The 27,522-nt window shown below is 39.6% G+C and overlaps 1 protein-coding gene across 1 annotated transcript in view; it reads right to left on the reverse strand.

Annotated features, from left to right (window-relative positions):
• Nucleotides 1–17,536, reverse strand: part of LOC108666440 (integrin alpha-PS1) — a 77,649-nt gene extending 60,113 nt beyond the window's left edge. Inside the window, exon 1 of the mRNA XM_018153317.2 lies at nucleotides 17,235–17,536. Within this exon, the coding sequence (XP_018008806.1) occupies nucleotides 17,235–17,536 (302 nt within the window). The remainder of the gene's footprint in view (nucleotides 1–17,234) is intronic.
• Between the last annotated feature and the right edge of the window lie 9,986 nt (nucleotides 17,537–27,522).

Genomic DNA, 27,522 nt, shown 5'->3' on the forward strand with positions numbered 1-27,522 from the left:
TTCAAACATTTCTTCACATAATAGTAAATTAAATAGAATGAAGATAGGGTTGTACGGTAGAAAAATGTGGTGAAGTGAACCTCCCGTTTGACAAGCGTGTAGTCGCGACAAACAAGCATGCTTGGCAGCACACACAAACTGTCGCAGCGTGCATCCTCCCTTGCGTCGCATTCTTCAAACAAACAAACTTTTTGTACGTGTATTCATTTCTCTATTTCTTAGAAACGTTCAGTATTTCCCAAAAAGAAGTGATAAACTTCACAATGAATCCGAAGTCTTTAAACACAGAGAGCAAGGATTATTTACTGACATAATTCTGAATTTAGTGCAAGGAATCGTGCAATACTTTGTATAATATAGATAAATGTTCAAATGACGAAGTAGATATTCAGAAGTACAGGATATTTTAATACAGCCAACATTATCACGATTCATTTGATTTCTAATAGTTATTGCGTACCAGCGCGAGCTAATTGCTGGCCGCTCATAAACCACCAATAAATCACCCATGCAACTTAGCAGGTACGCCGGGGCGGCATGCCTGGCATGGGCGGTGCGAGCGACGCGCGCTGCATCTTAAAAGCCGCGGCCTACGGAGGCCCGCGCGCATCTGATGACGAAGGTGATCAAGGCCGGCCTCTCCAGCCGCGGCCTACGCGTCTGATGACGAAGGTGATCAAGGCCGGCCTCTCCAGCCGCGGCCTACGCGTCTGATGACGAAAGCCCGATCAAGACCGACCTCTCCTGCTGCGGCCTAGGCACCTGATAACGAAGGCCCGATCAAGGCCGCGGCCGACAGCGGCCTACGCGTCTGATGACGAAGGTGATCAAGGCCGGCCTTTCCAGCCGCGGCCTACGCGTCTCATGACGAAGGTGATCAAGACCGACCTCTCCTGCTGCGGCCTAGGCACCTGATAACGAAGGCCCGATCAAAGCCGCGGCCGACAGCGGCCTACGCATCTGATGACGAAGGTGATCAAGGCCGGCCTCTCCAGCCGCGGCCTACGCATCTGATGACGAAGGCCTGATCAAGACCGACCTCTCCTGCTGCGGCCTAGGCACCTGATGACGTAGGCCCAATCAAGGCCGGTCTACACACCTGATAACGAAGGCCCGATCAAGGCCGGCCTGACCGGCCGTGCCGTGCTCTAACCCCAGATGATGGCAGGGGTGCGGTAGTCTACTTTCAACGCCCACACCGCCACGCAGACTTGAGAGAAAAAATGCTGCCAAACGACCGATGAATAGAAACGGCAGAGCAATAACCCGGAGGGTTGATATTATCATACTGTCATTGAAACATGCTATGAGCACGCACCGTGGGCGCCTAGCTAAGTGTAAATCAATGAATAGTTACAATCGCATAAATGATGTGCTTGAAATCACATAGGTTGAAGAAAATCAGTTAAAAAAAACGTATGGTCTTTTAATCCCTCGCAGTCACGTCGCTGGGAAATACACACTGACATTATAAGTCAAAACTCAACTTGGATTTGGTCAAAACTCGAGTCACATCGCACGAAATATTTAATGAAAACTGAAAGTCATTTTTCATCCAAAATGTCGAAGCTGTAAATATTGTACATACGTAGCGTTAAATAAACGACCAATGAAAATAAGATTCTCTGCATGAAATTCTGTATTCTCAAACACTATTCGCAAGTGTCACCCGATATCAACACAATAGCGCTCACAAGTGTCTACTTGCATACAAACAACACAGACAGCTCGTGTAGTGACACCGTACGCCTGTAGAAGTATACAAAGTAGGTACGAGCGACGAGGGGCGTTGCCAGCGGAACACAAGGTATACAGATCCTTGTATGGCAGCACTCACACAGCTCTGCACCTGCACGCAGCTCGCGCAAAAAGTACACAGATATAATGCTATAATTGCATTTTTCTTTATTTCAATAGAGTATTACTAAAGGATTGTGGACAAAGCTTATGGAATAGTCTTGACTTTAACGGTACGCGAGATTTTGCTGGCTGATAAAGGAACGAATATAGTAGTTACGAGCTCTTCAAAGCCTGTGTGTGCAATTCTTAATAAAACGGGACTTACACATGAACCTTTCAGCCCTAAAAATAAATTATTCCATTGAATTTATATTACCGACAGGGCACATTCTGCAGCATGTTAAAACACGGCGGGTTCATGTAGGTGGCCGCTTGTCAAGGGCAGCAGTGATCGAGTATCCGATGATTCTGCTACAGTTTAGAACTGAGAACAGAACTTGCATGTCCGTTTATTCCTCAAGTATAATAAGCAGAAGAGCATATAAATCCAGCCGAGCACGTGGTTTCGATACTGCCAAATTACTCCATAATTTATCATCTTGATTCGCAAACGGAAACCGCGCGACAGCACGGCGATAAGACCTACGTCGAACAATGCATCAGTGTCTGAGCGACGCCCACATGTGCTTAACTGAATATTTAGAGAACAATCTTCGTTGTAGTACTGAAAATGCCTGCTGCAGTGTCAACGTCGCCAGAAATTTTTATCTGAGTTTGGGATTAATCGAATGTACATCATGTCTTGGTGCAAAGACACCAATCGACTAAATATCTTTCAATAACTTTTTTATTACTAGCATCTCAATAGCATTGGTTAAAGTTAGTAAATGTACTGTAAGTTTAGCAACGAAAGACTAAAGTAGACAGGAAGAGATTTGCACTAAGATTTGCGATGATGAAATTTTTGGCACTTATCCCTAGAGTACACCATAATTCAAAGAACTAAAAACAACTTAATTTTCCATGCAAATTTAGCATTCTTTGCACCTAAGGCGGCAGATTAGCCTGATCTTTCATGCGAGAGAACTGATACTCAATTTTATTATAAGCGCCACATGCAAATTCACTTCATGGGGGTAGCGAAACACCGCCATGAAAAGCATAATAAGGCGTAGGTTGGCTCGCCAGTTGAAACCAATGACTGTCACAAACTCACCGTAAAACCCAGGCAATGAGCTAAAGCCGAGAACCTTCACAGTTAACACTCCTTTATTGGTTCCTAATGAAGTGCTGATTTTTTAGCCACAATAGTCGTAAATTTCTTGAAAGCATTCCGCTTAAGGATCGCCGTCGAAAACCTAAAGCTTTACCGAACCTATTACTTTCTACAGTCTCTGGAAAACATCAAAAAAGAAAGTTGAGTGTTCAAGCAATTAACAAAAACCTTGGTTCTTGGAACAATGAAGAAAGTCTTCTCAGATAAACCTCTATTCGCCACAAAGTCCGATGTATTATCGAGAGCTTGCATAAAAAATGTCGTTGTTGTTCTGGGTATTAAAAAACATGGGCAAAATAGACGACTAGCTGTTTTACGCGGCGGAGGCTGACTTTTTCGCGTGTTTGGCTAGAGGCAATTTGCGGTTCGTTCCGCTCTAGTGACCCAAACCATCAAAGACCTCTTCGAAAAGCTGAAAAAATCAATATTGACGCTAAGTATCAGGGTATTGAAAGCCTGGCTTGAGAACGACGCGCGTCTGAAGTTCGCTTCATCTCCTTCCTAATCGGACGGCTTGGCTCCGCCGAGCGGAAAATGCGGGAGCTTTATGATCTCGGCGGCGGTCGGCGTTGCGTTCATAAAGCTCTTCAAAAAGATCATAAGGCGGCTTGTGGCCGCGTAAACACGTTGATCAGAGCACGTGATAACAACATTCGACTATCACAACCACTTCAAAGGTATGCAAATTACCTAATTTGTTTCTCGAGCCTTCTTCTCTTTCTTATTCACCATGCATCTACTGCGGAAAAATCAAAGGCTCATGATTAAGAACATTGCTCCTCTTCGTAAGCTATGACTTCATCTCGAAAATTGTTGGAGGTTGCATGCATGGCTTAACAAAGTAAATCAAAGACAAAAAAGTGTGAAAGCTGATCACAAATGCTGAGCGATGTGCGCTAAGCAGCGTAAGTGTAGGCCGTTTCGTTCGTTTCTGTTGGGCAACAATAGCGATTCGTAAAAAAACTGTACAGCGAAAGTTTTCAACCCAGGTCTCGGTAATGATAGCGTATGATTGGTGAAGGCAGAATCACGGCATCATGTTAACAAGTCAGCAAGTACGAGTTTCTTCATTTATGAGAGAGCCTTCAGAATATATTTTTAGCTGGAATTTAAAGTAAGTTGGCGATACACCACACCAAACTTACAAGGAAATTTTTAAAAAATGCATAGGGAGATTAATTTTGAATGGATAAGTCAATACGGTTTCATCAGAATTTTTTCAGTTTTATCAACTGAACCATCAAATGTAGAAGAAAAAATTAACGTAGAAAGTAAATCAGCATGCTCAAAAAAGCAAGCTCTTTTTCAAAGAAAACAAAGACATTAATAAATCGTGACCTATAATTAGTAGGCATGACTATAGGGGCTACTGTAGGGTAGGCAGACGCTTCGCAAAACTCAGGGAAGTGCCTCACTACAACTTGATAAAGCTTGAATAAATACGATTATTTACTACCGATGTCTTCAACTAAACATTTGCTCAAACAGACGGCCAATCCAGGGCAAACTCCAAGTGCAATCATGCACGTTTGTCCTCATTTGTGTTGAGCCCTCCGGGCACCTCTCTAGTTTAGAAACAACGTATTAAGATTATTCAGAACAACGCAGTGCATATTGATACTGCCATGAAAATACAAAATTTTCTAGCCATGAACATATCAGTGTTCAATATCAACTTTGATGGCAAATAAAATCAGCTGACAAAAGCATGAATTGGCACCGTGCCAATAATTAGCCTCTTAACACTAAAGGTGAACCTTAGCATATTTGAAAATCCTCAGAATGAGGAAAAAATTTGCGATTACTGCATTTCAGCAAAGAAGAAGCAGTATAAAATAGCAATACCTTGAACTATGCAATGCCTGCAAGCCTAAGATGATCAAAGCAAAGCTTGTCTGTAACTCCCACACAACTCGGCGGTGTGAGGCTAGGAGCAAGCAGCATGATTGCGCCAGCCGCTGACACATGCCTGAGTCATCATACCAACAACTTAAACTTTATTATGTCTTCAAGCAAGTTCTTCGCAAGTGGATTGATTTTCTAATACTTGCACATCAAGAATAATGTCGACTTCAGAACAGAGTTATTGAGATATTTGATGATGGCAGCATCAACTCCAGGAGATCAGGTCACTACATTGAGCTCAAATTTTCATTAGATTGAAAAACTTTGTGAATTAATTTATAGATGAAGATTTTCAAAAATCAGATGCCATACATGAAATAATACAAATATATTTTATTTGGTGCTAACAATTAATCATTAAATATGTCATTTTGCATGAAATGTCAAATTCGAGATCGCCTAACATTTTCTCAAACAACATTGCAATGATTCTATTTATCTCACGTAAAACGATCGAGAAAATATCTGTGTAAAATATTCGGTGGCATTATCTATTTTACATCAAATACCAGCTATAAATTGAAGGCACAAATACGAGTAGGAACCAAACCTGAACACTAAGGATTCATAAAAATTTCGTTAGAAAAAGAGATAAATTCGAAAAAGTTCGCTTCCGGCGCAGGAGCTCGGAGCGACAAAACTTGTTTGGTGACGCGTAGGTCTGGGACTGCGAGGTGTTGCGTGTTGCGGTCCCAGGCATATACATGTACATATCACATACATATCAGTATACATATCATAATGCGGGGTATCAGTATACGTATCACAAGATAAGGTATCAGTGTACACAAGAAATAGGAAATGTCAAACACTGACATCGCCCATTGCTTGAGTGCTAATTAGGACAACAAACTTCGTACATCATCCCCGTGCGTAAAGTAACTATCGAAAAGCAGCTTTAGACTCACCGACCGTAACGATAATACTGACTCAAAGTCAAGTTAAGTTAATAGAAAACGTGATATAATACATGCCGGTAGTTAATTGTGCGATATCGCACCAATACAGCTGTAGATGATACTCAGGTATGTCCTATGGAACAACGGGCCAAACGCTATGCGGTGTAAGAAGAAAGAGCGACGTCGAGGAATGACATCAGCATGACGTTAAGGTATGACCTCATAATAGTGACGGCAACCACATGGAATGAACAGCGGCAAGCTAATGAGAGGAATGTTGCTACAAGAGACGGCATAGACATCGCCACGTCACAGCGGTATAGTGCCGATTGGGACACATAAACTATGGGCGTACGGTGACATCGTAAATCTGGAATGATCAAATGAATTTTAAAGAGCGGAGACCACACATTGGTAGAGGACTGGCTGATATTTCTGTAGAAATTGAAGTAAAGCAGAAGCTTTGGTGGAAGATACATCATGAAAGTGACATGATAAAGAATTAATATAGAAAGATATCAACTGCCATGATATTAATCATTTTTGCTTAAAAAAATTATCTGATGCTGCAATAGCAATGCAAAGAGAGACGTGAGGTATACAATCATAGCGATTCCTATAAAAAGTAACGTCAATTATAAATATTTGTGAACAGTAGACGTCTTCAAGAAGCACGGGATTCAACGATAATGCTGCCTAGAATAAGCATCAGAAACCTCGATGTCTAAAGAAGCAATGGGTGCCATAACTAAATTGCCCACACTATATAGCCTGGGCAGACGATGCCCACAACAAATGCCTCTAGGAGTAGCAGCAGCAGCAGTGCGGCACATCTCGGGTCATGGAGTCAGGCGCTCGAAAAATTTTTGGATTTGAACATTTTCATCAGTGGCGCGTGTTCGCAGGCGCTTGTCATTATTGCACGTGTTTTGGACGAGCTCGTCATGTGCTCGCCTGGCGCCAATCAGGTAATCTTCCCATAAATTGCTTGTCAGATAATCAAAATAAATTAATACTCAAATAAACGGAACAGTTTATTAACAATTTATACGAGTGGTAAACATTTCCTCGACAGAAAGAATGCTACGGTAACGATTCTTGACCATACAAGAAAAATTAAAAAAGACTATACAAATACTCCTTTCTATTACTTTATCTGTATTAATTATGATTAAAAAACATTCATGGAGACACCTGTTGGCACAGCAACCCTGAACGGACACATTCCAGGCGCATGGAGCTGTACAGAAAACGTAAGCTCAAGCAACAGGTGGCAGGCGAGTGTTGTGGCGAAGCATCCAAGCAAAAAAATACGTTTACCCATTCAAGGAATATGCTTGCAAAGCAATGCCTTTTGTGCGCCTATGCAGCAGTCCGCATAAGTGCTGCATTAATTGAGTCTGTGCGAACAAGGAATTGCGGAGCTGTTTTATTTTCTGTCTCAACTTGACCGATGACAAATTTTTACGCCCACCATTCGAGAACAATAATTAAGTCACAAGGAGGCAGGAGCCGAGCTTCTTACTGGTCTAGCCTTCAAATAAAATAATCGCTACACAATGTTACATGAATTACCTACAACTGATAATGCATGAATATTTATATATATAAACCCGTGTCCAGCGTCTATGTCATATTTTCTATCCCTACATCATAGACACAACCTTAAGCACAGGAACTTTTGCAGGACAAAACATGCTGCTCTAGATGAGGAATAAACTGTAAAAAGTCTGCGTAGAGCCAAAATTACTACCAGAACGCACAATTTCAATCTGTTTCATTTAGAATATACGACTGAACGCAAGACTTAAAAACCTTTGAGAAACACCAACCAAATGATGTCGCTGAAAATCTTCTTAGCTTTACTCTCTGCTACTCTCCAAGACCACGCAGCCCCAGTAATGGCGGGGACCGTCCCAAGTAACGTAAATAAATTAAATGTTACGCAGATAGCGGTCTGAGTTAGTGGCTTGAATATCCAGTATAATAAGCATTGTCTGCCTGATAAGCCATGGAGCAAGAAATGGAGGCAGGCGTGCAGCTGGAGATGAGCGCATTGTGATGCCGGTTAGGACTGCAAGAACCAGACGCTTGGCCCTCATTATGGACCTAAAATATTAGAGCTGTACGAGGCACCTGTCGCGAGACGCGATACACCTGCTTCAGACCCAGAGGCGGGGGACTCCGACATGCAGGAGGTCTGCTGATGCAGACCCGCCTTATTTCTTGACACGAGACCACACCACGCGCTTGGTATAGTGACTAGCCAATTTTTCCGATTAAAAGTGCAAAAATGCTTTGGATGGCAAAGGTGGATCCTGACAAGAGTTTAGAATGAGGCTGCTGAATTAGTATATCTGTCAGAATGCGCTTACTCAACTTGACTCAAATTGATTGGTTCCTCACACATAAGCCATATGAATTTGTGTCCAGTAAAGGAATATTAATACAAACAATTAAGACGTTTACTTAATAATATACGTTTCAAAAATTACTTTTTAAAGACAACACTTCCAAAGAATCCAGTGTCTCCAATGTTAAAGATGTACAATGAATTTCTCATTTTATTTTCGAATATTAAAAAAAAAAAATTTTAAAATTTTTTAAAAAAAAAAAATTTTTTCTCAAAATTATTCATTCTGTCAATTGATTCAAGCATTGCCTCCAACTTCGCACAAATGTGCAAAATTTCAGATCAATTGGACAGGTAAAAGTGTGTCAACCATCAGTTATAGTAAGATTTGTAGCTGACAAAATTATTTTTTCAATTTTTTAATATTGAAAAAAAAAATTTTATTTTATAAAATAATTTATTTTGTCATTTGATTCATGCATTGTCTCCAACTTTACGCAAGTATGCAAAATTTCAGATCGCTAGGATAAGTAGAAGTGTCTTAAATTTCGATTATGAGATTTGTAGCAGACAGACAAACAAGAAGTGAAGTTAAAGAGAAGTGTTGTAAAATATGCGTTTAAAAATTACTTTTTAAAGACAACACTTGCAAAGAATTCAGAGTCTGCGATGTTGCATATGTAGAATGAATTTCTAATTTTATCATCAAATATTAAACAAAGTCATTTTTAAATTTTATTTTCATAAATATAAAAAATTAAAATTTTCAAAATTATTTATTCTGGCAATTGAATCATGCACTGTCTCTAACTTTATGCAAGTGTGCAAAATTTCAGATCGATTGGACAGGTAGCAGTGTGTTAAATAGCGATTATAAGATATGTAGCAGACAAAATTAGGTTTTCAATTTTTTTCAATATTAAAAAAAATTAAAATTTTAAAATTATTTATTCTGTCAATTGATTCATGCATTGTCTCCAACTTTATGCAAGTATGCCAAATTTCAGATCGATTGGAGAGGTAGAAGTGTGTTAAATATCGATTATAAGATTTGTGGCAGACAGACGAACAGACAAACTAGAAGTGAAGTTAAAGAGAAGTGTTGTAATAAAAAGAACGTCTATTCAATACTACACAAACGAAACAGTTGAAATTAAACTATGAGAATATTAAATTGTTTACATTAAACACACTAATGTAACAACAGTTTCTTCGTTTGGATATTAATCTCTCTGAACATCACCACACGGAAAGCTCACAGGCCCACAAATTGCATGTATAATGAAATAAAAAACTCAGTGTACGTGATACGATTGGAGTCATATGCGATGAAACTCAATTAATTAGTGATTGCTCCTTCAATCCTATTTAATATCTTCATTTTACATCATTCATAGCAAATTCAGATTAAAATTTAAAATTTCGCCCCGGCACACAGTGCCATATATATATATAGTCTTTTTTTTTTAAGCGTAAGCGTTGCTGCCCAGTTAATCACATAATTATAGGGGCGATGTTTTATTGAAGATCAAAAAATCGATCAAAAGGAAATCTCGATCAAAAATGAAATTTCATTTCAAAATGAAATGAAATTTCGATCAAAAGATCGAGATTTCAATTTCAAATGTCCACAGCCAAGCAGCTGACAAGCAGAGGAACTTTAGCGCGCGGGTTTGAATTTTTTTTTTCAAAGTCGATATTCCGATTAAAAACTACGAAAGCATAACTGCATACGACATAAGCCGCCCAAATATGTAAGATAAAGGACGAAACTGACAGAAAAATGACTTTGCTGTATCTGAATTAGGAAAAATATCGCAATGAAAGAAAAGTCTTACATTTTTCCGATGAATTTCTGTACAATATTTGCAACAAGTCCAAGAACTACGTTCGCAAATTATGTTTTCGGCGCCAAAGAGACAAAGCCGTATTCAGAAAATGTTGTTTTCGTATGCTGATGCAAATTGTTATTTTGGTCTTTACTTCATATAATTTTTGAGCGTCTATCCTCCGCATTTGCATTACACAAGTCAATTTATCCATTTTTAAATGTTACTCTTACTTGAATGCTGGAATAAGGTTCGGAACAACGCAGTAACTTGAAGTAGTAGTCATATCTTGATGAAGGCGTTAGTCTACATCAATTTTCGAGACTATCACTATTCAGGTTAGTAACTAAACCTGACAATTTTGAACGGATTAAAAAATCTCGACAACTTTAACGATGGCTATGATTTTTTTAATAATTAAATCAGGAAATTCACGCTTATGACTGGTTAAAATATTAACTTTAATTGACGATATAGTAAATGTTTTCTTGAAATCTCTATAATCTGAACTTGGGATCAGTGATCAATGTATTTAGTATGCAGACCGCGTTTGGCTGAACCTTGAATTCCGGGAAGTCTTTTTACGTGCACAGAGAAAGCCCCTTAGAAGGAGCGGACAGGTTACGACAGCGTCTATAGTTAACCGTTGTACGGTGCAGGTTCCTAGAGTAGGTGGTACATATTCAAGAAAATGCCCTGCAAGGAACAGACAGGTTACGACAACGTCTTTAGTTGACCGTTGTCCGGTGCATGTTCCTAGAGTAGGTTGCACATATTCAATAACGTACCTTAAAAGGAGCGGACAGGTTACGACAGCGTATATAGTTAACCGTCGTACGGTGCAGGTTTTTAGAGTAGACTATTAGCTTTACCCAGTTTTGCTGGGGAACTTGCTCGCAATATGCAACAGGTTAACGTACAGAGACAGGTAATTTGGTTAAACTGTCAGTGTTTACAGGCTGGGGCCTTCATTTTCGAATTCAAGGACTAAAAATTGGAGAAGAATAATATATATATAAATTTTTAGGCTGTATATAATACGCTTCTTTCGTCTACTTACGCCAAAGGAAATGACCTGCTGATGTCCCGATGAGATAAACACGATGACTAATTCAGTGGATAAGTCTGGATGACCTGGATACATTTCCGCTATTTAGACAACATTTTGCTTATTGATTAGGCCTATAAAAACATTATGAATAAGTTATTAGTAGCTACCAAAATGAGTCAAACATCATATTTTCGCTTGGGTAAAGTCCGGATCCTCGAGTCATAAGATAGATTATGTTATGCTCGACGAAATGAAGTATCACTTTAACTGTAAAATTAGGGACATAAAATGAAATAGAGTTTGCAGTTGGTAACACAATTTTATAACATAATTCTCTGAGAAGGATCCAATAATGAAGAAATATGTCTTAAACAAACTATGGGAAAGACACTTCAAAATAAGGGAAGATTGGGTCGTTGCATTCCTGTATATTGTAACTCTCTATATTTTTAGATAAAACTCATTTATATTTACTAATTCAATTCAACTCGTCGTCCCTTGCTGTAAATAACAGTTGAGCCGTGGGCGGCAGCCGAAACAGCATTACACAGAATTAATTGGTCATATTGTCCAATTAAATAGTAACGTATTTTCATACACACAGCACGAGGGAATAATTGACGTAGCAGTGACACGCTTTTTTTCGGACCGAACTGTGTCAGATGGCCCACGTAAGTCCAAAATTGCATTCGGAAAAGTCACACTGATTTCTCTGAGTGTGATGATCGCTAAGCCTGATGATCAGAATGTCTGCCGCCAGGTAGATTTTGGCATAAATTTTGTAGTAAGGATCGCTTGAAGAACGAGTTGTCACCGTGCAATATGAACACAAATTTATCACAAATTTATATTGACTATTAATCGACTTCAATGTTAACTCTTTGACCCGAACAAAAAAGAAACCTAATTTAAAAGAAAACGAGAACAACATACAGCATGTAGTCCTGACCATCAATCACTCACCTATTCGGGAGTCACATAGTAAGTGGACGCTTGAGGAACTCTTCAAACATGGCCATGGCCACGCAAATACGCTGAGAGGGCGCACTATATTTACCCGAAGACGCCCGTTGCCCATAAAAAGCTCACGTAACGAGAAGCGAACCAACCTACCCTTAAAAGCACAACAGATTTGGCAGGTGATAAGACGGTTGTCCAGCTCCACATGCCAGAAAATTTGCACTGCTTTGACCAACCAAAATCCAGTCATGCATGTGGCAAAGTTCAAGAACGCGATCAGCAAAATGGGTGAAACTTTGTCAAAATATCGATGTAATTTTTGCTTTTGCGTGGGGATCATCCTGATATATAGTTCGGTTCGGCAAGACGGCGTGGCAGTACTACGTCTGTTCTTTACTTGTGCTGTGGGCAAGAAAGTATGTCACTATTTGGACAATGTAACCCATACATTTCTCTGAGTGTAAATTACGTTCCATGTAGGTGAAGTCACACCATGTCAGAGGATCGCCATACTGGGAAAGGGCAAGTTGATCTTAACTTGATCCGACGCTGTAAGGTTGGGAGGTGAGTTGAAAGATCAAGTTACAGGTAAGTGTTCCTGGGAATATCGCTTGAAAGAAACAGCTTCGGGTAAAGTCTGCGTACCTCATTGCAAAAAGTATTTGTTTGACTACCATCTATAGCTATATTTCCAGTGATGTCATGAACAATGTGAGAAAATATCGCACAGTTTAAGAACGTTTGGATATATTTATACCTTAAAACAGCCAGTGTCAATATATTCAAAGTAGCGCTCACTTATGAAGTGTTATACATGCAACGACGTTCAAGATATACGCGGTAATAAAAGATTTTAAATTCACCGAACCTTTGCCGTGAACTATGCTTGTCAGTTCACCAGGAAAGCACCCTGAAGAACGTAAGCCAACAGACGACACGAAATTCCGGAGAGGACATTAAGACGAGCTCAGCGAACATTAGAGAGGCTGAGTGAGCATTAGAGAGGCCAAGTGAGCATTTAGAGAGGGAGTGAGAGGTTTTAATTTCATCGAGTGGGCGATCGGACAAGAAAACATCCCAAGTTGTATCAGGAAACGCTGCATTATGCCGCTATGGTAGGATCAAGCCCACTCTATGATACACAAAGGGCTTTCATGCAAAATTTCGCAATAGTCTTAATAATTAAGTAATTAAAATTAATGTAATAACATCGGATATTTGGAATTAGCAGGCATGCAAATCTTTTACAAATAATTAATAATACTCACAATATTTATTTTCAGCTTCCAAATTACATAAGCGCATGCCTAATATCGTGATGAACTCTAATATAAATATTATAAACTCAAAGTAGCCAACGCTCTAATTAGCAAATAATTCAGTACATTATAACTTTTTTATGACCAAACTTGAATCTATGGTTTCATACATACAAGACTATATAAATAACTACATTCGGAGAAATTAATGGGTTATAATGTCCAAAAAGTGACACACATTCAGCATGTAGCACTGATACGTCCTTTTTCCTCTCGTGTCTTTTTTAGCCACTTGTAACGTGCCCTCGAAGTTCGATCCGAACGAGACGCCACGACAATCTCTTCGTGGAATAATAATAATAATAATAATAATTTTCCGGGTCAAACTAGGTGACGAAGATGACCCAAACAAGAACGAGAAGTGCATTGCTATTAGGACATCGTGTCTCTGATTGTACGCATGAAAGCAACACACCCAGCACCAGATGATGTCGTCACCGGCACTGCTGTGCTCCGTCTTGTTTCTAATACTATTAAAACAACGTCATTATTTACGCCGTAGCCCCGTCCCTTCGAGCGTTTCATCAAAAATTGAAGTTTGAACAACGTAGTCGATCGTACCTTCGAGCGTTCCATCAAAAATTGATGTATTTTTTCTAACAACGTAGTCGAACAATAAACCAATTCTTTCATTTTGACACCCAATTCAAAATTGAAATTACGCGTATGGAATAAATCCTAACAATGGATAACACAAAGCACAAGGGGGCGCGTCTCTGCAGTGAAGTCAGAGATCAGGGCGGATCACAGCCATGCAAGACTGCCGTGTAAGGGCAAGGTCTGCATGCTCTAATGGCAAGGTCTGCACGCTTTATAACGTCTTCAGTAACGCAGACGTCATGTATTGTTCACGAATTAAATCACGAGCCTTCTAAGAAACCTTTGGCAAAGGCCCTTGGACGGAGCAGATAAATAAAAAAATTGTAAGGAATGAAAGCGATGAATTAGAAATACGATCATTTAACATGAAGATAAACGTGTTTCGGAACAGATAAACCTCCGTGAAATATATAATAAACACCTTCCATGACTGACATGGAACAATCAACCACTCAGGACCGTCATTAGGTATAGGTATATTTTAGGAGACTTTAGCTCGTAACACATTCTAAAACCTCTTAAATTAATTTTAAATGAGATCATGGATATAAATATAAACCTTTGTCCTAATTGCAAGCAAACGCTCATCGCAGCCTCGCGTAACGAATTTTATCTTGAACGCCTGTACGCCTGCGTCTTCCACCATAAAGTAGGATGTTATCGAGTCTCCATGATTCATGTGAAGATCATGTCGACACGACTCGGAAATTAGCTGTAGGGCGAGAACAGCGGAGCACCCGCAAGCTTCGGAAATGCCTACTTGCCGCCGCTATTACGACGTTCTCTCCGATAAAAAATATTATGAATACATGAATACTGGAGGTTAGGAGAAAACCCGTCATTTCCGACAGTTTTTTACACAGGCAAACTTAGGAGTTTGAATAAAATATCGTTACACATGAATCTCAGAGGAGGATGAGTTTAGAGCATGAGTTAAATCCTTATAGATTTCAAAATGACTACTATACTGCGGAATTACGCATTTTTGCGGTTGCAAATTTATGGTGTTAAATTCATCAATACGTAGTGGCTGTCAAGACTATACTTCATGCCTAAAGATCATATGACCAGCCATTAAGCCTGGAAGTTCGCCGATCATATTACGGACAACAGCAAATTTTGGGTGTGGTCCTCCACTGAAGTACTTTTGACCATGTCCGTGATTGGCGGTATGGGGCATAGGTCTGTCCTCGTGAAATATCTAATGTTATTATCTTAACAAGAACTCCAGGTAGTTACGCGAGACCAGGAGTTCTTGTTTCACAGCGTAACTCTCAACGCTGACAGTCAGTCTGCAAAGCGGATGAGGAAATATGTGGTCCAAATAGTAGGTAGACGCTTTCTACACGTAGTGCTGATATGTCCTTTTTAGGGCCAAACCGAGTCAAGATGACACATTAAAAAAGTGCATCGCTATTTAATTGGAAATTGTCTCGTCTATTTCTCTGAGTGTGGATGAGGAGCAGTTCTGCATGGTACGTTTAGAATGATTACCTTCCGGTCGTTAAGACCATTCACTTTAGTTAAATGGAAATGATTTTAAAAATAATTTCAGTTATTGTTCATTGTTAACTGTTCTTTAGAGTGGTTACGTGAAAAGCGAGCTTGAGTTTGTCGTTAAAAACTAGATCATATGCAAGAATTAAAATGAGGTTTTGCCAATTTAAAATTGAAGAGCTACATAAACTTTCTACCAACCAATAACAAGACCAACAACATTTCACATTACCGACGATGTTTTATAGATATGGGATGCCAAATTTTGAATTAGTGTCTTATTTAAATTTTCTAATATTATTGTTAGAAAAATTTTATTTATGTATTCAAGTTCAGAAAATAGAGCGTCACGTGGAGATCGGATACTCTGTTTTCTATCGGGTGCAATCTTTACTCACGACTCGAGCGCCTCTGCATGCATGTAGTGGCATGCCCAACCAAGCAAATAACGTTGAAATAACGTTTAATTAACGTTCAATCAACGAAAAACGTTTGTTTCAACGTTAATTTAACGTTAGATGCCTGGTGGCATGGAAGCTGCCCACACGTACCTGCAACAACAAGAAAGTCGGGTCAACATAACCAAATTGATTGTATTACATCAACCATTCAACACAAAGTTCAATGAACACTCGATTAATGACCTAATTCGATTTGGTTCATATAATTTCTGCAAATTAAAATGATGAACACTTCCTATTCAACATGTAACATATAAATATGAATAATGGAATATATGAATATAAATAATAAAGAATTTAGGTGCGAATCATATATACAATTCGACTAATAACAATATATGAATATAAATAATAAAGAATTTAGGTGCGAATCATATATACAATTCTACTAATAACAAGTAACACATGAAGCACATCACAACACATTTCGCAGATTTTGTTGCACGGTTCGAATATCCAAATTTATAATGCTTTACTCAAGCAATCAATAACTTACTTACTTTAATTATGACCATTTACGCAACACCATTCATTTTACTATGCACTATTTTACTTAATATTACTATGGTAATACTAAGACATTATTTGTGGGGGCACCAGATTTTATTTGGGCGCCGTCGAGGCTAGCCTAGCACGGCCGTCAGGCCCTCACATAAATAAATTGGTCATATTGTCCAAAAAATTACACACATTCTGCACGTAACACTGATACGCTCTAAACGATGAACCGAGTCTAAAAGACCGAGTGAAGCACAAAAATTACATCACTGTATGGACAAAGTCTACCTCATTTCCATGAGTGTTTGTCACTGGAGGTTCGGCCGGAGCCAGACGTCGTGTCGCCGACGCGTCGCGGTCTTTTAATTGCTCTGCACTCAGAGACATGAGCGAGACTTTGTTCAAATTGTGATACACTTTTTACCTTTTGTCAGTATTTGTACAGAATGACCCCTTTATTTTTATGGGTGCATGTATAATCCCCGCAGTGCCTGTCACGTCTTCCATGGTCATCCGCAAAAAAAATTAATGGGCCATATTGTCCAAATAGTGACTCACTTCCATGTCAAAATGGGTCAGGATAACCTACATAAGGGCATTAAGTCACACGTAGTCGAAAGAATTTTAAAAAATCCTTTAAATAATATATACGAGATGCTTCCGAACTATCAGCTATTGTTATAATCATGTGTCCAAATATATGGTGTCATCCACCATATAATCCAGTAAATTAAATAATATTCTTTGCATAAACAGTTTCAGCTAAGAATTCAATGGTGCTTGCCGCATGTCCTCCTCAGATGGCCCGTGTAAATGCTGACATTCTCGTATCCGGAGCACGTGTACATGCTGGCATACTCGTGTCCGGGGCACGTGTACATGCTGGCATACTCGTGTCCGGGGCACGCGCCGGAGCACGTGTACATGCTGGCATACTCGTGTCCGGGGCACGTGTACATGCTGGCATACTCGTGTCCGGGGCACGCGCCGGGGCACGTGTACATGCTGGCATACTCGTGTCCGGGGCACGCGCCGTGGCACGTGTACATGCTGGTGTCCGGGGCACGCGCCGTCAGCAGATGGGCAGACGGAATGCCTAACAACTCTCGGAACCAATGCCACGAAGTACAGGAGGGCGTCGCCGGCATTAGTTACCAGACCGGGAATGTGTGAAGACATTCCAGCCATTCCTGGATGCCCCTGCAACGCTCGTGGTGCAGATTTGATTGCGAGCAACAATGGTCAAGGCCATGCCAATATTTTTGCACTTCCAGAACAATGTTTTTATGTCCTCATGGCTGAAGATTTTTGCATAACTAATAAAATACAATCATTCGATGAATACAATCATTCGAAATTCACCATATGGACATAAACAAATTTTCGTTACATTTTTGTATTGTTCTACTTAGTGATATAAATAATTTCAGCTGGCACATTAAATGCCAATATATTTTCCTCATATAACCTAGGAGAATGCACACTGAATTGCAGGTTCCAATATCACGTTCAATCGAGCTGCATGCTTTGATAATGTAACATCATGGAGTGAACATTATTATATGCATTTTTGTAAATAAATATGTCTAAACGCCACTTTAAATCTTTAATTTTGAAGCTTTAAGTACCAAGCCTCGATCACTGAACATACGAACAGAAAAAGTCGTAAAACCTCATCAGGAATGATAGCTCAACATAACCCCAATCATCGTCCACCTCTTCTCTATAACATCAAATAATAATGTGTAGGCGCCCGAGGTAACAAGGAATTATTGACACTCGAAAATTATCGTCGGGTTTTCAGCGACCGACAGTCCGGCATGGTGGCCGAATTATGCAATGGGCGGTCCAGTTGAGACTTACGAACAGGGATTGCGGTGGAATGTTAATCTCTGGCGCCTTAAAACTGTCGGCCGCAACACAGAGAACAGCGAGCAACATCGACTTATCTCGGCCTGGGGCTACATTTTCAAAGAGTCTTACGATGATCGTTGGTTGAAGATAGCCGTGCACGCTTTGCCCGTTGTTTGATACCCGTGTACGTTTGGCACGCTTGGTTTAGTTTAAAACCTTGCTGAGATTACAATGGACATGCACATGACATACGCTGCAAACGAACCAGGTGCAATGAAATTTGTACAAAGAGAATTTAGCTCTCAAATGATTGAAAAGCATCAAAGCAAGCATCCATTAGCGAATATGTTAAAGGACCTCAAACAAGCCAAGCAAAAAATAAACTAGGATATGGAGAAGGCAGCAGTTTAGTCAGAGAATGTCGCGGCGGTCACAATTGTTTAGGCAGAAGGCAGCAAATCTAGTCAGAGAATGCCGCGGCGTGCACAATTGTTTGGATGGAAGGCAGCAAGTCTAGTCAGAGAATGCTGCGGCGGTCACAATTGTTTGGATGGAAGGCAGCAAGTCTAGTAAGAATGCTGCGGCGGTCACAATTGTTTGGGTGGAAGGCAGCAAGTCTAGTCAGAGAATGCTGCGGCGTGCACAATTGTTTGGATGGAAGGCAGCAAGTCTAGTCATAGAATGCTGCGGCGGTCACAATTGTTTAGGCAGAAGGCAGCAAGCTACCAACGCAGGCACGCAAGGTCCAAGGCCGCAATAATGGAAGACCTTGGAAAAGTTTTTTTTATCTGCGCGTGATGGTCTCCAGGTTCTCGCGCCTTATGGACTACGCACTAAGCGTGCTTACTTAATGCATGAAATAATATACGTTTAAAAATTACTTTTTAAAGACAACACTTCTAAAGAATCCAGTGTCTCAATTGTTAAAGATGTACCATGAATTTCTAATTTAATTTTTGAATATTAAAAAAAGTTGGAAAATAAAATTAAATAAAAAAATTAAAAATTTCAATTTTTTATATTTAAATTATTATTTCAAAATTATTTATTCTGTCAATTGATTCATGCATTGCCTCCGACTACACACAATGTGTGCAAAATTTCAGATCAATTGGACAGATAAAAAAGTGTCAGATATCAATTATAATATTTGTAGCTGACAAAATTATTTTCCAATTTTTTTAATATTGAAAAAATTAATATTCAAAATTATTTGTTTTGTCATTTGATTCATGCATTGTCTCCAACTTTACGCAAGTGTGCAAAATTTCAGATCGATAGGATAAGTAGAAGTGTGTTAAATTTCGATTATAAGATTTGTAGCAGACAGACAGACAGACAGACAGACAAACAAGAAGTGAAGTTAAAGAGAAGTGTTGTAAAAAGAATTAAATTTTCGGTTACAACGACTTCCCTGGATGAAAGAATAAAGCTCGGAGACGTGGACAGGCCTATTAGCGTCGGGAGTAGCTTCTTAATTCAACATGAATGGGCTCAAAAATCTTCTTTGATAAATGAACTTCGAAGGTAGACTTTCGGAGCAAGATTGTCGAGGATCTAGCATGTTAAAAATTATAGTATTGACTATGCACTTTTTAGCTCAAGTAACAAAACAATTTAGTTCTTAAAAAAAACAATATGATAAGAGTAACAACTGTTTTAATTATAACATTAATTCTAGATGATGTAGATTGCTTAACAGCTTGATTGGCTTCAAGTAACAGGATAAATGTTCAGGGTGTACCTGTGCATGCAGACAAGTCAGCGCTGACGTTGCAGAAGGAAATATTGTAATGCTGAACTCGGTATTAAACACGAGTATAACACATTAACTTTTACGTAATGTAGGTTGCTTGAAAGATTCATTAACCTCAAGGCACATGATAAATGTTTGGTAAGGGTAACCCGAGCATCCAGTCAAGTTGAAGATGACGCGTACCGATCCACCAGACCGCCCCCGCCAAGGTCGACAACAGGTGAGGCGCGTCTGGCAGCGCTGCTCGTCCTGACAGTACGAACGCTGCGTCGGCAAGCTAAGGGTCCTACCCTGACAAAATTTAGAGTCGCCCCAGCTTCTTGTACTCCAAATCAGAAGCTGACGCGTCTGTAAATTTTCACAGGGTACAGGCGTGCCTGGCATGCACGTGCCATACGGAACTCAAGCACACTTTAGGGAGATCGCATGATAGACAAAAAGATTTGTGTTAAATCTTTTGCCTACTGATACAATGGTCGTCACTTGATCGAGCCTGGAGGTCTGGATCACGCCATGAAGTAAGTAGACAAAGGGCAAACTATGGAGATTTTCGTGCTCCAATACCGCAATAAAAGCACGTTGCGCACAAACTAATTTTTTAAACTTACGACTCCAAATAAAATATAAGTTTTTATTCTCCGTACAGAATAGATCACACCAAACGAAGCAAAAGAAAACAAGCACCGACACAGGACGAGCTATACAGCGAGTCAACCGCATCCTCGTAGACCCACTGGAGCGTGTAAATTACACACTAAAAAACTTGGTAGTGAAGATCACTCCGCAGGCATGTTGCTTCTGACAGCAACGGAGCTGCAGAAAAACTTATTCACAAATATTAAACCGGGAGTCAAGCAAGTGCGATCTGTTCTGACGATGGGTTTAATTGCAATGATTGCACTGAATTCATTTGGACTTGAAATAAAGTCTGCAGTTATTGATGAGCATCATATCATAGAAATTTATCAAATAATTTATCTGCCTCAACAGTGCATTAAAAATATTTTGAATCGCTTTTCAATAGTCTGAGGATAATATGGATTTTTTCGAGACAATTTATCGACATGGGGCTGATAGTCTATAAGCTTACTAATTAGCCTACAAAATGAAAGCGATCTAGACAATCTAGCAAAAGTGAACGGTTACAAGATTGCACCTTTCAACAATTGAGTTGCATGCAAGTGCTGTCAAAATGCGCAGAGTAGGAAGCGAGTTTTGTTTAAATTTATAAAAAAATATATAACATAGTTGAGGTACTAGACTCGCTGAATGAATTGACGAAACAATTCAAACAAGGAACGGCAATGGCAGACGCGCGATTGAAAATATCAAGCACGCCATGGAACGTCAACTGCAAGCGCAGCCTTCACAAGAACTCGGTCGGGACTCATCACAAGGACGGCTTGAAGGCATTCCTGCTATCCGAAGGACGCACTCCTTACTATGCAGCTATAATTTCTCAACTAATTGCCTGCCTCCTTTTCGAGGGCATCATCTGCAACTCGGAAATAATCTTACTTACATAGAGGAACAGAGACATGAAGCACCAACAATTCAGTTAAACAATCAAGGGAGAATTTCAAGTCTATTCAGTCTATGCAAGGAGCCCCAATAAAACATCAACGAAGTTCAGCAGCTACGCAGACCAGCAATCGCATCATCAAGCGTTGATCAAGTGAACAGTTAAACAGTAAGACCAACTTTAATAATCAACCATGACCAACTTCAAGACCAACTTTAATAAGCAAGCCACCAACTTAAATAAGGTATAACGACAGGTGTAAGGCAGAACGGGAAAGGACTCGGGATATATTCACAATTCATTATGTGACGTAAGGCAGACAACCATACAAACGGTAATACCACAATAAAGGAATATAAAAATACTCAGCTAACAAATACATAGTATGTAGCACGACTGTTAGGACGAATATGAAAGCAAGCAATCGAACAAACATACAAGTAGTAATTAAATGCGATGTTTTAAAGCACCAGAGAAAGAAGTAGAGGTAGGGATAGTCATATAATACAATAAGAAACTAGTTAGATTATGCTATATTATAAATTAGTTAGACATTGAATAATGCAATTAGTTAGAAGTAGTCTTACACTAAATGAAGCATTAATGCACGTATTGGCCAGCTAGCTATTGGCAACATAATAGCTCTGTGAGGCAGATGAGGCAGGCAAGCAGTGAGGCAGATGAGGCAGGCAAGCAGTGAGGCAGATGAGACAGACAAGCAGTGAGGCAGATGAGGCAGGCAAGCAGTGAGGCAATACACAATCACTGAGGCAGACTCATGCACCTGCGTGACTGTGACGTAGCCAGGCTATAAATACGAACGCTTCACTGCGCACTTGGCACCTGGTATATTCACTCTATACACCTGATGCATGCATCTGATACGCTGATCTGATAAATACGACGCCCAGCTGCTGCATCCACTCTTATGTATACACATAAGTTAATGGCCATTTGAGCCCTGAGTTACGTCTCCATATCAGCAATTACGCCGCACGTAAGTCGATTTTGCGTACTTACGAAGTTTTGATAATACGGCCCCTGGTTATAACTTTGGTCTTGTTGCTGTCAGTGTTAACGCAAAATTAAAATAGCAAACGAAAAAAGGAGTACGCATTTACAGGGAGACAGCGCAGCAGTGAATTTATCTTTTACCTCTTAACACTAGAACGAGAAGGAAATGGTACTGAAATGAGAGGGGCTGGTGCGCATAAGCTGTATCATGCAAGCACGAGCTGCTGCTAATGCAGGGCAGTGAAGCCTGCCAACACCCAAGCCAACGCCTAGAAACATCGCTGAGACGTTGTCCCAGAATACTGCGTGAAAACCTGCTGCCTTATTTACAACCATCTACGATCCATTAGCGCTTTTCTGGTCAACAAGCACCACTCTCAAAGTGAAACAAACTGCGTTATTCATTTCCATTTACGATTTTTAATTGTTTTTCAGCCAATGAGCACCAGAGTCAAAGTGAAACCTACTGCGTTATTCACTTCCAATTGCGATTCTTAAATCAATTTTCTAGCCTTTGAGCACCACAACTCAAAGTGATACCTAATGCGTTGTTCACTTCTATTTATGTTTCTTAATCGTTCTTCCAATCAATGAGCACCAAAACTCAAAGTGAAAACCTACTGCGTTATTCACCTTCAACTACGATTCCTCTGCGGTTTTCTGGCAGATATGCGCCAACATTTCCTCTATGTTCAATTCGTTTGTTGTATCAAAATATAACGAAAGTTATTGAAAGAGTTGTCCTGAAATCCTGAGCAATAATATCACAAAGCAAGCCCGTTTCAGACTTTCAGAGGCATGCAGATTTAAGAGATAACAGAGTTTTTCCTTCACACCAGAGACCTACGGACATTGCTAGAGGAGATGTCTCCAGCAATCTAGAAACGAGACCTGGAGGCACGACAGGAACAATTCAGAGTTCTCCAGGAGCCGGAGAACAGGTCTGGCAGCTCCACAATCCTGGAAAAAGCGTCGAGGCTGCAAGACCACTGACCGCCCAGGCACGCCTCCCTGTGCTGCTAATTAGACCTACGATTTCTTCTGATGACTTGCACCGCCTAATTAACGGCCTCACCTGCAACCAGAAATAAATGCTCCCGCGGTTCTTAAGGAGACACATAAAAATGTTCCTGGGCTTCATTCCATAGAAAAGATGAACGAGATTACCAAAAATGATATATGTTTATAGGCAGAAGACGACCCAGGGCCAAATATTTGAATTTAAATGAGAATTTAATCCGCACGAGCCCGAGCAGAAAATTCTCTACTTGGCCAGTGGTAAAGTTAGAACAGCTTTCGCATCATCCTGTTATGCGCTCATGATGCGATATATCATCATCATTCTGCATTGAACTATCTTTTTTACACTAAACTGAAGTATCTTTAGGTGAAAAGATAAACTGCATTGATATCACGAACCAATAAAAGTACTGAAATATATTATTTAAAGAATTACTGGCCGATTTAATTGCCTTACAATTAAAATCAGACCCGGAGTTCAGCTGTCGCCGCTAGACACGATAAATATCCTATTAATTTTATTTATATTTAGCTCCTCAGTTTACTTCATCACACCCCCTGGCGGCAAGTCTCCAGCCAGATCTAAAGAGTAAAGCTATAAACAAATACCCGTTATGCCAGTTCAAGTTGAAAGAAATCGAAACGACCGTCGATTAGCTGTTTAATTGTCTACAACACGTACAATTATCTATAACGCACCTGCTGTTTGATTACAGGTCTAGAAACATAATTCTTTATCAATTTTAACGCTAGACACGACATTAGTCAGCAAGCAGGCAATTATCTTGAAGATAACAAAAGTTGATGCCTCAATTAGAAAACAAATTACCCTGAATTCGGGCATATCGGTAGGCAATCACAGCCCAGAACACGACCATATTGCGGCGACGCTCAATAAACGAAGACCATAAAAACTAAAGGCAAGGAAAATCGCCGTATTTTACTCATGCAAATAATGGGAGTGTCATACGGAGTTCAGTTTACGTTAAAGTCCGCGCTGAAATTATTTAGAAAATATTGAGTGAAATATGTCCGTTTTAATTTTCTAGTTGAGCATCAAGGGAAGAAAATGCTAGTCGAACAGGTAAGACCAATATTTGATCCTTATGAAAAGCTGAATTCATATCATTTACGCAGTACTATAACAACATTTAGGCATCCGGATCAATTTTTTTTATACGCAAAACCTCACAGCGGGGAATTTCAGGTATGAACACGTATAAATATAATGATTGAATCCTATCAAGTGTACTTAAATTAGTTTCATATCACGGGTAGCAGATTACGCCTATATCAGAAAGCGGTAGAATGAACTCTTGTTCTCTCTTCTTAAGACATTTGTGCTTGAAGCCCAACAATTTACAGCAAAGACCGCAGCCTGCTTCGTAATTTGACTACGACATGAGCGCGGGGAGACGAAGGCACCGGAGCGTAAATACGAGGCAGCGAGACACGTTCAGTTTTCCGGTAGTTTAGCACGAAAGCAATAGACGCTCTTGCAAGCTGTCGCAGACACCACGAGTTACCGCCTTCACAACCGCACACATAAAAACACATGGGGCTTGTCTTACACAGCGCTAAACTGATGTCGGTATTGCTATACAATATGCAAGCATAAAATCCAATAATATACACACAGTAAAAATGAAGAATGTGATACACTTTCATCGTAGTAAAACACTCTTCAAAGAGGAGCTTGTTCCAGCAATTTTAACATTTTAATGAGAACCTCATAAAATTTAATTCATATCATAACATTACCGTATAAATTGTATTTTAATGTAACATTTGAAGAAATAATTTTCCAAATTATAGAAGTAGTCCTCTCAACAAGCTTCATTTTGTGTCGAGATTACGATTATGACCTCGTGAATGTGGTATCAAATTTCCGTTTCCACGAATTTAACGCCTGTCAAAATTATTCCACATTCACATCAGAGAAACTTAAAGCTTATATTAGTGAAGAGGAAACATTTAGTGAGCTAGAGATGAGCAGCAGCGCCGTTACAAGTGATGAGTAGACGCATCAGTTCTAGCCGTCGACGCGGCGGAGTGCCTGCTTAAATGCTTCCATTGCAAGCCTCGAGTTCATTACGAGATCATCTCATATTCTTGTTATGTATAACATATTACACAAATAATCACTATCCGATAAAGAATGTTGCAACCTGATTTTCATAAATTTTCTTACTTTACAAATAATATTCGTGGTCAATAGGTACCATTTGTGATGCACAATGAAAATTATATCTAATAAAAATTACTTCATGCGTCAAATTTCATTGCCTACTTGACTTTAGCCTTATTAAAACATAGAGAATGTTATGCATATCTTAACCTATACACATGTAATACCACACAGAGAATGCTATACATATCTCAACCTATACACATGTATTACCACACAGAGAATGCTATAACATATCTCAACCTATACACATGCATCACCACATAGAGAATGCTATAACATATCTTAACCTATACACATGTATTACCACATAGAGAATGCTATAACATATCTCAACCTATACACATGTATTACCACATAGAGAATGCTATAACATATCTCAACCTATACACATGTATTACCANAACATCTGTCTCTTATACACATCTAGATGTGTATAAGAGACAGATGCTATACATATCTCAACCTATACACATGTATTCTCAATACAAACAATTTTCAGTTAGCAAAGAGTAAATGTATCACCTACATTCTACACTCAAAAAAATGTGAGAGACTGTCCATATAATAACACACTCTTTGCCCTGTGTGTTCATCTGGACCCAGTTGGGAAGGCAAAAGGACGTACTCTATTCCCGTGCTGTGGGTAAAATAAGCGTGTCTCTATTAGGACAAAATGACCCATACATTTCACGAAGCAGGACTCACAGGTCTAAGCATCGCAGGCACAGCAGCTGTGGTAGGAAGCCCAGGCTGTGCGCTTATAAGGATTGTGTTGACGGCGGGTCAGGATTGTCCTACGTAAGCGTATCCTGCGGGACGCTAGAAGCTCATCACGCATCCTATGGCTTAGTCATCCTTGACTCCTTCACTCCATACAGACGGAGCAGCGGTGTTGTGTGACGTAATATATATATGCTTGAATAGTAAATAATTACGCAAAATCAGGGTCCTTGTGGGCACAGAATAAGATGATGCACATATGCCACAGGAATATGTCACAAGTAAATGATGGATTATAAATAATTCCTTCTCATCTCCTTAATAGAGTTAAATTTTTATTTAATTGCTACAAAACATCTAAACGCCTACAAAACTTGATGTTTGGACACAAGAAGGACGAGTACTGAATTTCTGATACCGCAACCAATTATTTCTTTAACATTTATCCCCAAAACTAACACCGGACTTCATGCATGAGCTTCTCGAAGGATGATTCGAAATGAGATGCGGGAAGAAGACCGAGCACTAAATTGCAGCCCTACTTCAATGAACTGAAACCTTAAATGAACTGAAGTCTGGTCGCTGAAGCCTTAAATGTGACCATAAATCGACACCTAATCTTAGGCGATGAAGGCCCTATTCAAGTTGAATCGATGTGCTGGAAACTTGAGATAGATTAAATGAAAGCAAACTGCATTCGCCGCTTCTATTGAAAGAAGATTACGGGAAACTGAACTCAGGATTAATTATCAAACAAAACTTGAACTTCCTTAATCAAGTTATGCATCGTGCTAACGGTCAGGCACAGGTACATAAATTATATATCAATTCAGTTATTTCACGCCAAACGAAAATGAACTCAATCATATACAGATTTATTACATTTTTATACAGGAATGAATGCAGTAGAAAATGAATAGGTATAATAGTTGTCGTCACAAAGAATTTAAAATTGATTATATAAATTTGGCGTAACACTTTAATTTAAGAGAAACTAAAACAATTTCTCAATTAATTTTCGCAGATGACTCGTATTTGCTTCGCTTTTCCTTTCGGC

This window comes from Hyalella azteca, unplaced genomic scaffold (genome assembly GCF_000764305.2).
Source record: "Hyalella azteca isolate HAZT.00-mixed unplaced genomic scaffold, Hazt_2.0.2 contig9249, whole genome shotgun sequence".
NCBI classification, from domain to species: Eukaryota; Metazoa; Arthropoda; class Malacostraca; order Amphipoda; family Hyalellidae; genus Hyalella; species Hyalella azteca.